Here is an 18,516-nt window from a genome sequence, read left to right on the forward strand (position 1 = left end):
TTAGAAACATTTAAAATAAAATTATGAATATTTGACACACTTAAAATTCCTATTATTAATTGTACACTCTGACACTATTTATTATGTTTCCTTCTGGATTCATTTATAAAATAATGATATAAGTTGGTGGACATTAATTTGTCAAGAAAATCTGTAAAATCTTTGGAATATTGTTAGTACCACAGACTGGATTAGTACTGGACATGCTTCTGTTATGACTGGATTGTAGTGGCTTGAGAATTTTGGCGTAAATTCTAGAGACACTCATGTTTCACTGTTTTGAATACATGATGTTTTAAGGATGAGTGTGTGAGAGTGGGAATGTGTCTACTGTGCCACGGTTTATGAGTGTGCAGGAAGGGTGTGTGGTATGAGAAGACTAAAGTTGTGGCAGTCTATCGCTACTGACAAGTGGTGGCCGCGCACTCCTTGGAAGCCGTATGTCCAGTACAAGGAGTAATCAAGGGCTTCTCTTTGGGAGTGAAATAGTAGTGACTGTTGGGAACAAACGAAATATGTTTTATCTAGAGACTCTTATACTCTTGTTGTTTGACTTGCTAGGAGCAAGAACTGTTTTGACAAGGGTTATTAAAACCAAATGAGACTGTAATGATATATGTTAAGTACTAAGGTTTTCCAGATGGGGTTGAATTGTGCGACTTGAAAGCACATGTGAAACCTGTGTAGTTGTTTAATTGTGAAAAAAAAAAAAAAAAATACCGAAGTTGATATGGAAGTATACTGAGAGTAAGAAATCATTTCAAAAGTAGAGAAGCAGTTCATTATCATTTCCCAAGCCAGCACGAAATCTTCAGAGAAGAAGCATTGTGAAGATTGATGCAGCCATCTGTTCTGAGAAGAAGACCAGCTGCACACAATACAAAAATCACCCGCGATAGACGTGTGAGTCTTGCACCGCAGTACCACACAGTCTCTGGCCATCAGAGAAATGTTAGAACGAACGTGGCGACCCAAGTGACAGGACCCAAAGGAAGTGGGAATTTTACAACAGAAATCGAGATAAGAAAATATTGAGTTGCCATAGCAACCGAGAGTAACAAGACAAAGAAACTGTTATGCAGAATTGGATTCTGCCTAAAAGGAAAAATGGGTGAAAAAGTTAATAAGCACTGAACAAAGGCAGATGCAGAGAATAGTTTGACTAAGAAGATTTGGTGTGTGGAAGTAAGCAGTCCTCCAACATGTGTCCATCCAGCTGACACCGACGAAGTATCCTGCCAACAACGCCAAAGCGATAACCAGCCACCGTAGCTGACTGCAACTGCTGTTCACCATTGTTGATTTCACTTCTTCTCGCTGACAACGATGCTGCACCCATGCTGTTCACCAGTGCCGATTCTACACCTGCTCCCCAGTGCAGCCTAGACCTCTACGATGGGTGAGCGAAAACCAATAAATGTTTGGTAAAGTTGAAAGAACTGCGGGACGATAAATTGTTGGTGTATTTATTGTGTACAATATTGTATTTTAGGTTAGATGATTATGTAGGTCAAAAAATAATAGAGAAATGGATAATAATCATGAAGTTGGAGAAACTCAAGAACCAGCCATGGCCATGATGGTGAATAAGGAAATGCCAGACTTGGCTGAAGTAATAAATTTAATCAAAGCTCGGAGTATACAATTAAATACTAGATTAGATGAATAGAAAGCAGATTCAGCTTCTTTAAGACAAAAACTAAATGCTCAAAATGTTTCGTTAGGACAGGAACTTAGTGTTTCTTTAAGAATGAAACTTTAAGTGCTCAAAGTCTTAAGTTAGATTCAGTAAATACACAATTGAACATCAAATTAGATGCTCAGAGTGATGTTTTAAGTACCCAAAGTTAAATCTTAAACAGTCAAGCAACAAATATAAATTTGCTAAAGACTGAATTTGACACTCTGAATAATAAAGTCGAGACACTGAAGTTATATTTACAGAGTGAACTAAGCAGTCCTTAAAATACTCATGTTAATCAACTATGTACTGAATGTAACCAGAGACAGGATGTGCAATTTCAAGATTTAACTGAGAAATTAGAATTTGACATTGAAGATAAGTGTAACAATGTAGAATCGGCGTTTAATGAAAAATTTGGGTCATTTCAGAATGTATGTAACGTTACGTTTGATGCAGTGAAACAAAGGCAACATACCTTAAAAGTTAGTGTAGAAAGACAGGATAAGCTGATCCCTATTGTCCATTCGCAAATTGCAGATGTCAACACTCAAGTTAGTGATGTAGAGAGAAATTTTAAGGAAAAACTGGCAACTTCAGACACCCTAAATATAAGTGGTCTGGAGGAACAGGAAGAGAAAATGACGACAGAAAAATTGCTGTGAGGGTAACCTCTGACAACTTGTCCACAATTCTCTCTTATGAGCTCAATGACACTAAGAAAAATGTCGATGAGTTATGGAAAGAATTCAAACTTGTCCAGGATAGAGTAGAAAATAGAATAACTTTACTTACTGTTGTCTTTATTAGTAAAATGTTAATTGTTTTGCTGTGAGTAGACTTTCACACAAAATTTAATGAGAAGTACTGATATGCACTTGCTCAAGTGAGATCAGCTCCATGGCATCCGGGTGGAGTCACATCTGTTCTCCATGGACGTTAACATCCTGTGTTAACGGGTGGATGACGACCATAGGTTCCTGAGGTGTTTTCGGTGTTACTTCCAGATTAGTTTTCCTACACCAAATTCCCTTCAAATCTTAAACTATTCTGTAATCTATTCATAACCTCTTAAACTATCCTATCATGTTAGTATTCAAGTGACTGAATATGACTACACGATTGAGACTTATTTAAGAGAATCATGAATGAACAGTGATCTCTAAACGTAAAATGGAATGAACAGAATAATATTCTGGTAGAAGGTATAATATGATGATGCTATGTAAACAGACTGACTTTAAGACGGAATGAACAGAACAGAATATTATATTGAAGAATAATATAATATTATATGAGGTGACTAATGAAATAACTATCTAGTGTATAACTTTCTATTTTTATAGAACATTTACACCTTTCATGAGATGTGATATAGATGGGAGAGTTTATATCAATTTTGAAAGGGGTGAGAAGTGTAGGTACAAAAATCACTAACACTACACACACACCACACGTTTCAGACAACCCCTGTAGACAAGTGTGACTGATTCTTCAACATCTGCCATTCCACAGGGGTTGCTAAGATTCTTTCTTTGGGGACTTCAAAGGTGAAGATGAGAATGTCCGTTCTGCAGATACCTCCTCCAGGTTCTCACTCAAGTAGGGTTCCTGGGAAAGGGGGTGGGAAGGGTTTCCTGTCTTCGGGGCTATCTTCTTTCACTTCTTCGACCTTAGCAACCATCCTTTCTTACTTCTCTATTGAGCACCAATCTATCTTTCCCTCTTTCCATATGCATACACTTCTATTGCTGAAGTCCTTCTTAATTTCCATGGTTTTCTTTAACCTTCAAATTATTTTACATAAGTAGGCCGAACAATCAGGCTGCATGACTACCCATATGCATACACACAAAGAAACACAAAGACTCAAATAGGAAAAGTACAGTTTGAGATAATGAGAGAACCATCAAATTTTGTAGGGGGTAGACCTGCACATGTGTGCACACATTGTTAGTTACGCTGATGGTTCCACATCACATGTGGATATGCTTATATATGTAAGGGCTACGAGGATTAATGTTTATTATGAAAGTATTACATTAGTATGCATACATTGGAGAAGGAGGTACACATTGTGGTTCATTATGACCATGCTACATTGTATGTCTAAGTGTACAGAAATATATTTGGATTTGAAAAATAAAAAAGGATGATAATTTTGTGTGTGTGTGTGTATTGTATGGAGACTCTTGTACTCTGTTGTCTGACTTGTTAAGAGCAAGAATCAAAAGAGATTGTACTGATATATGTTAAGTACTAAGGTTTTCCAGATGGGGTCGAATTGCGAGGCTTGAAAGCGCATGTGAAACTTGTGTAGTTGTTTTATTATGAAGAAGAAAATATAGCGAAGTTGATATGAAAGTATTCTGAGAATACGAAATCATTTCAAAAGTAAAGAAGTAGATCAGTATCACTTCCCCAACCAGCACGGAATCTTTGGAGAAGAAACATTGTGAAGATCAATGCACCCATCTGGCCTGAGAAGAAGATCGGCTGCACACAATACGTAAAACACCCACGAGACGTGTGTGTCTTGCACCCCAGTACCACACAGTACCAAGTAATCAGGAAAATGTTAGAAGATATGTTTTTATTTTTGGCAAAAACAATGTAATTAATGGAGATGCTACCCAATCTATACAAACTTTTACTTTTTAGAGCCACGATAATCTTCTCCTTTCAGATGGGAATGTGAGATTATCTATCATTTCACTAAATGTGCTCAGAATGCTTTTTCAGTGTACTGTTTTGCTCTCTCTTATGAACTGCTTGTACCAATTTTCTCTTCTTTTTTTTAAAGCAATTATTAATGCTCCCATTCTCTTTAACAGAAATAGTATCACCTTATATGGCTTCTTCCCTACCTCTCTTTTTAACAATATTCCATACTGATTTTATTTTATTATTTGATCATAATGATCCTTGCAGGTTCGCAGGAGAGCTTCTGTAAAGTTTGGAAGGTAGTGGACTAGGTACTGGCAGAAGTAAAGCTGTGAGGACGGGGTGTGAGTCGTGCTTGGGTAGCTTAGTTGGTAGAGCACTTGCCCGCGAAAGGCAAAGGTCCCGAGTTCGAGTCTCAGTCTGGCACACAGTTTTAATCTGCCAGGAAGTTTCTTAGCAGCACACACTCCGCCGCAGAGTGAAAATCTCATTCTGTATGGATGAAACTCATATACAGAAAAACAATGTCAACCTGAGAAAGAATTATACGAAAATACAGCTGTTGCATTCAGAATTCCATAAGCCATTGCAAGATGAACAAATTATTGGCATTTAATAGTGATCCATTATACCTGTATAGTGACAGTGGTGTTACTGCTTCCCTCAGATTCATTGTCAGGTTCATGCAGCACAAAGCTGATTTTTCTCTCTGCCTGCAATCCTGTAACATATCAGTAAACACACAAACTCTAGATCTTTCTTCAGTACAACTGACAAACATTGGGAGTAGCAGAATTTCTGTTCGTATAGGCCCACATATAACTTCCACATAAATTAGATTTGAAGGAATTATGAAAAATTGTGTAATAACAAACAGTCGTTTTGAATTATATTATTACTGAGTAAATATAAATCATGACAGCTGAAAGGAGATTTGTCAATTTCATCTTGGTGAGGTTAAGGCAACCACACAGGGTAAGGTTAATATAACTTATTGAGGGTAATGATGTGTACAGGAAGAGACAGTTGGCTGAAACTAGAAGTAAATAACAATGAATTTAGCAGAAATGTTTCACAGCAAGTTTTTTTTATTTTTTTTATTTTTTTTAAAGCCTGAGTTTGCAATATTGCTATACTAGAACGGAACAAATGTTGTTTTTATGTTACCTGGTATGCGTGCATGCTCGAAATGACTTTTGCATGCTTCCACACAAACTCACTCTGTGGCATAGCTGTGCTTAGTAACACACTGTTTGGGTTCTTGGTGCATTAGTTATGATGACACACTGACATTAACTGCTAGCAAAGAGTGAACATTAAGTTCTACGTTAAGCTTTGCAATACCCCTAATGAAATGTGGACAACGATTAAAAAAGCATATGCAGGTAAGGCATTTTGAATAAGTTGTGTTCTTGCATAGCACAAAAGGTTTTGTAAAGGCAGAGATTCAGTTCAAGACAATCCCAGAGCTGGTCACCTGTCTACAGTAGTTATTGCAAGAAGGTGGTCATGTAACCGTGCACACAATATCAGAAGAACTTAATTTGAAACATGATGTGTATCATTAAGATTTTATTTAAAGATTTAGGGAAACAGATACTTAATGCAAAATTCATCCCTCACACACTGGCAGATGAACAGGAAGTGGAAAGATGAAGAATTCCTGCTGAATTACTGGACAGACCTATACATGTCCCCACAATTCTGTCAAACATTACTGCTGGGGACGAAAATTGGTGCAGCCAGTACGAGCCTCACACAAAGCATCAAAGAGCTCAATGGTGGAGTCCTGAATCAGCAGGCTTAAAAAAGCCAAACAATAACCTTTGAGAACAAACACAATGTTGATCACATTCATTGCTAGCAAAGGATTAGTTCACCATGAGTATGTTCCTTCATGTCAAACAGTGAAACAAATTCTTTACATCAAAGTCTTGAAACGTTTGTGAATAGCAATTTGACACTGCTGCCCTGATTTGTGGCATTCTCAGGACTTGGTTTTACAGCATGAGAAGGCAGGACCCCATTATGCTTTATTGTTACACAGTATCTGGCAAAACATTCAGTCATTGCCATCCCACATCTGCCATATTTGCCCAACCTCTTGCCTCACGATTTTTTGTTTCCGTGAGTAAAAGGTGACTGAAAGGAAATATCTCACACATCTAATGAGCTGTGAGAAATGGGCTTACAAAAATCACAGTTTAAAATTTCCCTGCTTGCTTCCAGGACAATCACAAATGTTGGCAACTGTGTACAGATAGCCAAGGAAACTACTTTGATGGAGCTACAATCATTACTTGGTTACTGCAATTTTCTATTTTTTAAAAAAACCTGTTGCGGAATTTTTCTGGCAAAGGTAATCTCTCTCTCTCTCTCTCTCTCTCTCTCTCTCTCTCTCTCTCTCTCTCTCTCTCTCTCTCTCTCTCTCTCTCTCTCTCAAACATACCATTGTGATTGTGGGAGACATCAATTTGCTACCTATATAATGTCAGTCATGGAATCAAAACTTGTCCAAGAGTCAGGGTTTTAGTGAGATTGTTTTGGATGTCTAATCTGAAAATTACTTTGAGCAGATGGAGAAGCAGCTCATGAGGGAGGGTTATGTCTTTGACCTCTTAGTATCTAATAGTCCTGAGCTTTTTGAATTAGTTAATACAAAGAGGTGCATTGCTGATCAGAAGGCTGTTATTGCACTGTTGACTAAAAATGTTGCAAGGAAAGTTTAGAAACACATGAAAGTATTTTTATTTAACAATTATGAGAGGAAGAAAATTGTAAATTAGCTGAATAGTCAACATCAAATAGTCAGATTAGAAGACACAGATATGGAAGACACAGATATGGAAGAAATTCTGAAGCATTCTACAATGTGCTTTAGATCAGTATGTGCCAAGCAATGTTGTGAGGGATGGTATAGAACCACTGTGATACACTAGCTGTGCTAGAAAGTTGTCATGAAATCAAGGAAAACTTTGTGATAGATTTAGTGAAGTCAAAGTCTAGTTCAGAAGATAAAGTTCAACAAAGCCAAAATGAGCAAACAAAGAGCAAGGCAAGAGGAGTTCAATGAATTCAAAATCAAAATTTGCCAACCATTGTGTTTAAAAATCCTACAAAATTTTGATTTTATGTGAAGTGGGTAAGTAGACCAAGATAATCTATTCAGTCACTTAGTGAGAATAACAGCACCAAACAGTAGGTGACAGAGAAGGATAAAATAATGTATTTAGTGTGCTCTCATATTTGATGAACGATTCCATGACAAAAAATGCTGCTCTTCACTTAATTTTCTCTATATCTTGTTAATCCTACTTGACAAGGGTCCCAGACTAATGAAAAATGATCAAGAATTGGTTGAACACGTGTACAGTACGCTCTTTCTTTCATGGATTAATTACGTTTTTTAAAATGCATACACAGAATCTCAGCCTGGTGTCTGCTTTTCCTACAATTATATTAATATGGTCATTCCAGTTGAGGTCACCCGTGATGGTGACAGGGGCAACCAGCAAAAGTTGTCCCCATCCCCCTTCATCTTTAAATAATTATCAGATACTGTGCAGTGGATCTATATATAATGAGTACACACTCAGTTTGTTCATTCTTTTTTATTTTTGAGGTGATATTTACATTCTCTCTTCTGAATGCTGATTATTGTAATTACTATTCTTTACCACATTAGATCATTCATGTAGACTTCAGAACACACTTCCAGCTTACTTCGAGAAGTCTGAAGGTGGAAAAAAACTAAGCACAATAATAAACAGTTTCTCTTAAGTAGGTATTTACACATTTTTAACCAATATGTTGACTTAAACTAACATTAATTATTTGATGCTACACTGATAGTTATATCCCTTTAAAATTGTTATGGTAATGAGCTGAGTTTTCAATGGTGATGAAGGAAAACTCAGATTGGAGTCTAATTAGCTGGTATGAGGTGTGATCCAGTATCCTCACAAGACAAAATCTACAACATTCCAACATACATATAATTTATATTACCCGCTGTTTGAAGGTGCAGTGGTTTAGTATTATGTCATGTGTGATGTACTTATATTTTTAATATACGCTGTAGGTTATGTCATGTATTAACTACAAAATAATAAATGACTTAATATAGTGAAACTAATAGAAGATTTAGCTAACTGTGCAATTTTCTGCAGTATAATTTTATACACAACAGTCATTCATAGTTTCACACATCAGGGTGTCTACATGGACAAGGAAGAATAATTCCTGGATTTTTCCCGGATTTCCCGGCTGAAAATACACTTTCTACCGGGTGAAGATACACTTTTTCCACGTTAAGTGACAGTATACTTTTTCTCGGCACTTATCAATCCTTTTATGTTTTATGGTTTTATACACCGGCGTAGAATTTCCTGGCACTTCAGAAGATGAAACCAAGGGGAAAAAACACGTTTTGGAAAGATCTTTGATATGCACCAACATATACACTGCATATTTCCGTGTTACGAATGTATAAATTCAAATTCCACCAAACATCTCATGTTACTTTCCAAATCATTAAAATCGAGATTGCGACGCGCTTTTGTAAGCCAGTCACAGCTCATGTTAACTGATCTCGCCAGCTGATGACAGCATTTGACACGTGATGTAGTCAGCCAATAGCAAGATCAGTCTTAAGTAGTGCGAACACACGAATAAGAAAAATTAATAGCTTAAATTAATGTGCAATTGCTGCTACAAGAAAACAAAAGCTATCACATATAATTTTGGTTTTTAAGATTAATAAGCTGCAAGAGAAGCTAAGCTTCCACATATATTGTTGATTTTTTTTGCGCATCATACACCACATAAATGAACCAGTAAAATTTTTTGATAACGGCGTAAATGTCTGATCTTCTGGGCTCAAAATACTTCATATGGTCGTCCCTAAAGAGTTGATTTTTAAATGAGAGTCAAACGCTCTGTGATTTAAAAATTTCGTCATACAGTCTCTCACATAGTTTATCTTACATAAAAGGAAATTTACTTTGAAAGTAATGCTTTTCAAAGCAATATTCGCAATATTTTTCCATGACCTATTAGAAAGGTACGTTTCAGCAGTTGCCAGAGAGCGCCAGATAACAGGCGTCACTGCACTTGTGCAGCTATGATGACGCAGGAAGACCACATGTTCGTACATCTGAAACATTAAAAGATCTTGTATTAAAATGAATCTAATGTAAAAAACTGTCACTTCATGCTCATTGGAGGCAATTTGTTGTTAAGAAGCCCTGCACAGTCTTCCGAAACCCTTTGACACACTTTGCTGCTGTCAGACGCTTGTATGAGCACTGTGTTTTGTTGTATATGTGGCATTTTCTTTGAGACTTAAGTTTTATTTTACTTTTTTTCTCTCGTTCATGTTTTGTTGCTGCAGTATTATTCTGCAGAAGCGGGATACAGTAAATTTTTTTGTTAGTGTATTGTTTCTTACCAGTCAAAATCACAAAAACTTAACTGAAAACTAAAACAATGAAAAATTCCCGGAACACAAAAAGATTTCCGGGTTTTCCCAGTTTTCTCCCGGATGAAAAAATTCCTGGGTTTTTCCCGGATCTCCCGGGATGTAGACACACTGCGCATTCTATTCCACACATCTCATCGCAAGGAAGAACCTTGAGGGATGTAAAACAATTAAATTGTACATTAACAGCAGAAACAGCCAGTGTCAACTACGTCTATAATATTTATTATCAACCAATTACCAATTGTGCCACTCTGATCACGCTGGCAATTATAGGAGTTACTCTATATTACTGGAAAATTTACTATCTGCTTACTATGAACTTAGATATTGACTGGAAATTACGTTCATAAATTCAAACATTCTCATAAATTAACACAATGGGTGGTTATTAAGGCACTCTTTTACTTTATTTTTGAATGTCTGGGGATTTCTAATTTCCTGCCTGATGTGATCCAATAACCTCTTCAAGATTTTTGCTCCACAATACTTTGTTCTCAACTCTTGCTAGGAATACAAATTCTACTTGGAGATTACTTTTACTTCTAGTACTGTAGTTGTGAATATTTAAGTTCATCTTACATTCACTCCCATTAGTAATTGCAGATACCAGTAGGAGAAAATTTATTGGCACATGAGTACAAGAATACCAACAGGCTTCAACACAAAGCAACACCTTTTAATTAACTTATTTCTGCAGATTACTGTAATATTGTTTTGTATGTGAATAATTTGTACACAATGTCAATACAGCAAAGTTTTAAATGATGACTGAAAATCAAAGGAAAGGCAAACACTTTTAGCAGATTGATATGTGGCACGTAGTCATATGTAACAGAACACAATATTAACTAACTAGCTTTCAAGACAAACACTGCTTCTCAAAGAAAGTACATACATTCAAACACATGACAACACAGACAGCCAAACACGCACTACTGCAGGTGAACTGACACAGATTATTATAGAGGCTGCACAACAAGATGATAGAACTTCTGAGAGGTTAGAGCATACAAGAGATATACAAGGGGGAGGGGGGGGGGGAGGAGCAGTGGAGAGGAAGAGAAGAGAGGACAGGGACTGCAGATAAGTAGTGGTGCTGGGCGGGAAAGGCGGTCGGCTGAGGAACATACCTTGATAGCCTGCGCATTGGCGATTAACAGGGTGTCCAGGTGGTGCCTGGTTAATGCAACTGCCTAGTAAGCTTGAGATCCTGAGTTTGAGTTCTGGTCTGGCATAGATTATCACTCATTGCAACTGATCTTGCATAAAGCCCATGTAACAGATCGCTGTGATACGTTCTCATGTGTGTGAGGTGTGTGTGTGTGTGTGTGTGTGTGTGTGTGTGCATGTGTGTGTGTGTGTGTGTGTGTGTAAAAGGGGGGGGGGGGGGGGGGAGCGCTTTACAGCCGTAAGCAGTTGTCACGTTACACTCATCAAAAGGAGCTTATTGTTACCAAGTATTGATTCATGTTTGCCCTAAAGCCTTTGACACATTTTGCTGCTGGCAGACAATTTTGTGTGCACTTTGTTGTTGAAAATGGGGCATTTTGTTTTCCACTAAAGTTTTATTTTAGTGTTATTCTCTCCCTTAAAACTGGCTCTGAGCACTATGGGTCTTAACGTCTGAGGTCATCGGTCCCCTAGAACTTAGAACTACTTAAACTTAAATAACCCAAGGACATCATACACATCCATGCCCAAGGCAGGATTCGAACCTGTGACCGTAGCAGTCGCGAGGTTCCGGACTGAAAAGTACCTAGAACTGCTTGGCCACAGTGGCTGGCATTCTCTACCTTAAGTTTTATTACTGCACGAGTGAGATAAAGTAAAATTACTCTACTGGCCATTAAAATTGCTACACCATGAAGATGACGTGCTACAGACACAAAATTTAACCGACAGGGAGAAAATGCTGTGATGTGCAAATGATTAGCTTTTCGGACATTACATTTCAGATGTGTTACGACCCGTGGCTCTATCCTTCATTCGATCCCTGCAAAACCCTACATTTCAGCAGGAAAATGAACAACCGCATGTTGCAGGCCCTGTACAGGCCTTTCTGGATACAGAAAATGTTCGACTGCTGCCCTGGCCAGCACATTCTCCAATCTCTCACCAATTGAAAACATATGGTCAATGGTAGGCGAGCAACTGGCTCATCAAAATATGGCAGTCACTACTCTTGATGAACTGTGGTATCATGTTGAAGCTGCATGGGCAGCTGTATCTGTACACGCCATCCAAGCTCTATTAGACTCAATGCACAGGCGTATCAAGTCTGTTATTATGGCCAGAGGTGGTTGTTCTTGGTACTGATTTCTCAGGATCTATGCACCCAAACTGCATGAAAATGTAATCACAAGTCAGTTCTAGTATAATATATTTGTCCAATGACTACCCGTTTATCATCTGCATTTCTTCTTGTTCTAGCAATTTTAATGGCCAGTAGTGTAATTGTTACAGTATCAATTCTTATGAATCAAGATTACAAAAATTTAGTTGAAATCTAAAATAATTGAAGATTCCTAGAATTATAAAAAATTCTGGGTTTTCCCCAGATGAAAAAATTCCATGGTTTTCCCTAAATTTTCTGGCTGTCGCAGGGCATATACACCCTGAATATGCATCAGTGTTGCTGCAGCCAAGGCAGAGTGTATTTGGGCATCTCTATGGTTGTGTATTCACAATGTGTGTACTTTCTGTTGGAAGAAGTGTGAGGCTTCTAAAGCTTGTTAATTAATACTATGTTCTGCTGTGTGTGCCTGTACGCCACAAATCAGTCTGCTAAAAGTGAGTGGTTCTCTTTCATTGATGTTATGCATTGTTCCATATAGGAATTTCAATTATTAAACAAAGGAAAAAACCAGGATGCAATGTAACAATATTATGAGAAGGTAAGTTACCCCTCACCATATAGTGGAGCTGTTGAGTCCCAGACAGGCACAACAAAAATACTCCCACAATTAAAGCTTTTGGCCATTAAGACTTTTTTCAACAATAGATTCACATACGCACAAACACACACGCACACACACACACACACACACACACACACACACACACACACACACACACAAGGCAGGGGTGTGGAGGGGGAAGGATAGTATGTTGGGGGTGGTGGACAGTGAAGTGCTGCAAGTTCAACAGAGGGCAGAGGAGAGGTTGCGGAGGGGGAGGGGCAGCAGAAAAAGAGAGAGATAAAAAGACTGGGTGTGGTGGTGGAATGACAGCTGTGTAGTACTGGAATGGGAACAGGGAAGGGGGCTGGATGGGTGAGAACAGTGACTAACGAAGGTTGAGGCCAGGAGGGTTATGGGAACATAGGATGCATCTGCAGGGAAAGTTCCCACCTATGCAGTTTAGAAAAGCTGGTATTGTTGGGAAGAATCCATACGGCACAGTCTATGAAGCAGTCACGGAAATGAAGGATATAATGTTTGGCAGTGTGTTCAGCAACAGGGTGGTCCACTTGTTTCTTGGCCACAATTTGTTGGTGGCTATACATGTGGACAGACAGCTTGTAGACCACAAGAGTGGTTTCACAGGTAGCCCTGCCTTTGATGGGATAAGTGATGCTAGTGACTGGACTGGAGAAGATGGTGGTGGGAGGATGTATGGGACAGGTCTTGCATCTAGGTCTATTACAGACATATGAGCCATAAGGTAAGGGATTGGGAGCAGGGGTTGAATAAGGATGTATTAATATATTATGTAGGTTCAGTGGATGGCGGAATGCCACTGTGGGAGGGATGGGAAGGATAGTGGGCAGGGCATTTCTCATTTCAGGGCACAACGAGAGTTAAAAGAAACCCTGGCGGAGAACGTAATTCAGTTGCTCCAGTTGTGGTTGGTACTGAGTTACAAGGGGAATGATCTTCTGTGACCAGATGAAGGGACTTTGGGAGGTGGTGGGAGGCTGGAGAGATAATGCATGGGAAATTTTTTTGTACAAGGGTGGGAGGAAAATTGCAGTCAGTGAAGGCTTAAGTGAGACGCTTGGTATATTTTGAGAGGGACTGCTCATCACAGCAGATGTGACAACCATGGGTGGCAAGGCTGTACGGAAGGGACTTCTTGGTATGGAACGGGGGGCAGGTGTCGAAGTGGAAGTATTGCTGGTGGTTAGTTGGTTTGATATGGATAGAGATACTGATATAGCTATCTTTGAGTTGGAGATCAATATCTGGGAAGGTGGCTTGGTGTGGGGTTGTTTGAGGGAGGAGATCAGACAGCAAGGTCGTCAGTCTCATCAGATTAGGGAAGGATGGAGAAGGACGTTGGCTGTGCCATTTCAAAGGAACTATCTCAACATCTGCCTGGAGAGATTTGAGCAGGACCAGGTGAAGCAAATGGGGGAGAAGTTGTTGAGGTTTTGAAGAAATGTGGATAGCATGTCCTCACTTTCGATCCAGATAGCAAAGTTGTTATCAATGAATCTGAACCAGGGGAGGGGTTCAAGATTCTGGTTTTTTAGGAAGGAATCCTCTAGATGGCCCATGAATAGATTGGGTTAGGACTGTGGCAAGCACGTGCCCATAGCATTACCCTGGATTTGTTTGTAGGTAATGCCTTCAAAGGAGAAGTAACTGTGGGTGAGGGTGTAGTTGGTCATGGCGACTAGGAAGGAGGTTGTTGGTTTGGAATCTGTTGGGTGTTGCGAAAGGTAGCGTTCAGTAGCAGTAAGGCCATGGGCATTAGGAACATTAAGTGTACAGGGAGATGGCATCAACAGGGATGAGGAGGGCACTGTGTGGTAAAGGGACAAGAACTGCAGAGAGTCAGTGGAGGAAATGGTTGGTATTTTTTATATAGGAGGGTAGGTTCCGGGTAATAGGTTGAAGGTGTTGGTCTACAAGAGCAGAGATTCTCTCAGTGGGGGCACAGTAACCGGCCACAATGGGTCGTCCTGGGTGGTTAGGTTTATGGACTTTAGGTAGCGGGTAGAAGAGTAGAGAGGTGGACTCCAGGGAGAGGTTCTGGGATGGGTCTAAGGATTTGAGTAGTGACTGGAGATCCTGCTGGATTACTGGAAAGGGGTTATTGTGGCAAGGTTTGTAGGTGGAAGTATCTGACTGCTGGCAGAGTCCTTCCACCAGGTAATACTTGCGGTTCAAAAAAACAGTGGTGGAGCCTTTGTCCACAGGTAGGATTGTAAGGCCAGCATCAGTTTTTAGATGGTGGACTATGGTTCTTTCTGTGGATGTAAGGTTAGTTTGCATATTGAGGGTTTTGGGGAATAATGGTGAGGCAAGGTTCAAGGTTAAGAAATTCTGGAAAGTTAACAGGGCGTGGTTTGGGGACAGTGGGGGGGGGGGGGGGGGTAGATCATGGTTGGATGGAGAAGTGAACTGAGTTAGGCAGGGTTCAATATTTCAATATTGGTCTTTGGTTGAGTCTGATTGGTAAGGTTAATGGCAACAAAGTGTTTCCACTTTAGGGACCAGGAGAAGCAGAGAAGGTCTGTAAAAAGTCTTGCATGATCGAATTTGGGATTGGGGCAAAATGTGAGGCCTTTGGCAAGGACTGATATTTCTATGGGGATGAGGCTTCTGGAGGAAAGGTTCACAACTATGTGGTGGGTCTGTTTAGGTTCCGGATTCTATATGGTGGTGGGAGGGGGTTTTGGAGGGAGGTGTAAGTGTAGTGTGTCTGCGAAGCAGACAGGGTTTGTCAGGTATGAGGGGATGTGGGGGAGGTTGTAGAGGTGGTGGTAGCCCAAGGCAGGAGTAGGAAGTCAGCAGGATGGAGAGTTTTTTGAGGTGGCGCTGTGCATGTTGCTCAAATCTTTGCACGGCAAGAGTTCAATGTGTGTTATGAGTTTCGTGAAATTGGGATTGCATAGTAGGAGAATATTACGATGGAGAGAAGTTACTGCAAGGAGGTTTGTGCTTGGTTGATATGGTTTTGCAGGACTATGTTGGTGAGGGCTAAGGACTGGTGGAATCTGAACAGGTGGAGGTAATTGTGGAAGGAGAGGTGGCAGCCAGTGATGGGTAATTTGATGGTAAGGCCAGTATGGGGGATTCCATGAGCCAAGCAACAATGCAGGAACAGTATGTTGGACTGGGATCTAGCTAGGGATAAGGTAACTTTTCTGTAGTGACACAGATGGAAGGAGCAAGGATCCATGGTGGTGGAAAAATGCGAAAAATTACCATTGAATTCGGTATAGAGGGGCATGAATTCAGCACACTACTCTCCTGGCCATTGCCTGTTTTTGTACCCCCAGAGCTGCTACTACTTGGTCAAGGTGCTTCTCAATTGGAATCATGAGTCTGAGGGCACCCTGTTCCCATGCCAGGTCACTCAGATCCCAGGATGTGAGGAACCTACTTACTAGTTTCAGTAATTTTCTTTATCATTTTAAGACTGCATGCCCACATTCCCATGTAAATGTATCAACAAAAAATATGTGTCTAACAATAGAAATGAGCACTAACCTGCATCTCTGTCACAAATGATGGACTGTAGACTTTGAGCTGATGTTTGTGAATGCCCCATTGATGAAAGAGCCATGCTCCAACGTCGATTAGCCTCTCTTGAATACAGCCGTTCCCATGGGGGCTGTCTTTCTCTTGCAGAACTCCGAGATGATTTTGGTAATGTTTGGTATGTTTCACGTAAAAATGCTGTTATCTCCAACAAAAGCATGCATGCAACAAGCCTCAGTGCTATTGGACAGTTTGTACCACACAATGTCACACTTGCTGTAAGTAAACAAGTTTACAAATAATAATGCCAAAAAAACTCCCTATTGATGTATCTGGTCAAAAAGATTAAAACATTATAATATACTGAATCTTAATCATTTGTTCTTTATTTGCTGCTTTAATTTTAAAATTTACTTTATCTGCAACTGCATTAAGTATGAAGAACTCTATTTATCTTTTCACACCATGATGAACTATAATCTCCAGTTTTTGTGGCTGAAATGGGTGTTCATACTCTTTCACAATTTAGATTACTGCATGAAACATGTACATCATATTATAAAGTCCTGCATAAGACTCACATAGCATGAGAATTGGACAATACAATTAAAACTGTCTTCATTCAACAAGTCTTTATGTCTACTACATGGGAAAATGAATGTTCATCAGGGTGGTGATGATAAAGCACTAGCAAATTAACTATATTTTTTTACAAATGCTTACATAATACAGTTTTCCTTAGTTGGGAATTTCGTCCCCTATATGGCCCTATGAGTGTGAATTCAACATCTGAATTCTTTAAGCAGCATTGATATAGATGGGAGTGGATACAGCATGGATTTTTTAATATTACATAATAGGATGAATCACTATCAGAAGCCTCAGTAAAAGAATATGATTTTTTTAAATTTACCTACGTTGTAATTTTCTGAAAAATATGCTGCAGGAAGTAACAAGCTGCTTAACTCCTCTTGGAATGTGCACTGTCGTAATTTTAACATCAATTCCCTCCATGCTGTACAATGCCTATTTTTCAACATCTGTCCCTGTAGTTAGAGACACTCTGTTCTGTCTATACAAACTCATGATGAAACATGCAGCTATTTTTTAAATCTTGTCCTGCCTGATCAAATCTGCACAACCAAGCAACCCTGAGTGTGCAAAAATATTCGGGAAGCTCTAGATCAGTATTTTGTATGCTAACACATCCAATGATGAATAAATTTTCTATATCATTCTTTCAATGAATAACAGTATGTTTTCTCCATTTCTTGCAATGAGATTTTTGTCACCTTTTTACCATGATTCATATATTCCCAGTTATTTTATGATTGTGAGTGGTTGCACTGACTGGTCACCAACAGTGTAATCATACAGTAATAGGTCATGCATACTTACTCATAATACATTTCACTTATACATGCAGTGAATCAGCTGTGAGTCCTTCTGGCAAGTGTTGATACTGTAGTGTCACTTAAGAGCAAATCTGGCAGGGTATGTGGTGGAGTACTGCATATGGTGCAGTACTGCAACATTCTCTGGTAGCTGGCACGCACCGGGTGTTGTCATTTCAGTTACAGCGACCAAGTTGTTGCATTACTGTGAGACAGGCCAGGCTGCTTAGTGAAAATTGCCAGTACAGTGATAATATATGGTTCTTGCAGTGTGGGAGCAGTGACTACTCCATCAATGCGTTATAGTGGTGTTGCCAAATATGTGGCTAAAGGTGGTGCATTGGCATAACTAGACTTAGTGGCACAGCATACAAGGCCTTCCTGGCTCACTCAAGCAGCCCCCAGACTCCTGTCCAAGGGAACAGTGAGTCACAGCTTGTACAAGGCAACCATCTTCCATCACTGTGGAGGATGAAGCGTGCCTCCATGCTGCAGACAGCAGCCATCTGGGCATCGTTACTCACTACAGAGTTGGCTACCTTTGCAAGATTCCTGAACATCTACATGTGCTGCTGACATCCAGTGTTTGAGGCTTACGTAATATAGTTGCATGGCAGGCACATGAGTTCAGGCATCAGCAAAACTGGCCACACTTTTGTTGCAGTCAGCTGGCTGGTCACTTGGTGTGATCCTGCCAGCCACCTTACCTTGTTACATGGAGTGGGGACATGATTGCTCCCCACAATGAAACAGTGCTAATGTAACAGTGCAAAAGAAAACATTTATTTTGACAGCCAATTCTGACTGGGCCTTCACTGGCTACTACCCCACATCAACCGTCCTCTGTCTGACATTATAGCCATC

General features: G+C 39.6%; 1 protein-coding gene across 4 annotated transcripts in view; it reads right to left on the reverse strand.

The window, feature by feature from the left end:
* The window catches only part of LOC126278568 (protein unc-80 homolog), a 953,735-nt gene that overhangs the window by 401,815 nt on the left and 533,404 nt on the right, over positions 1–18,516 (reverse strand). For all 4 annotated transcript variants that reach the window (XM_049978772.1, XM_049978771.1, XM_049978773.1 and 1 more), the window contains 2 exons: positions 16,268–16,534; positions 4,978–5,066 (listed from right to left, as the gene is read on the reverse strand). In XM_049978772.1, the coding sequence (XP_049834729.1) occupies positions 4,978–5,066; positions 16,268–16,534 (356 nt within the window). The remainder of the gene's footprint in view (positions 1–4,977; positions 5,067–16,267; positions 16,535–18,516) is intronic.

The sequence above is a fragment of the Schistocerca gregaria genome, chromosome 6, assembly GCF_023897955.1.
Source record: "Schistocerca gregaria isolate iqSchGreg1 chromosome 6, iqSchGreg1.2, whole genome shotgun sequence".
Classification (NCBI taxonomy): domain Eukaryota; kingdom Metazoa; phylum Arthropoda; class Insecta; order Orthoptera; family Acrididae; genus Schistocerca; species Schistocerca gregaria.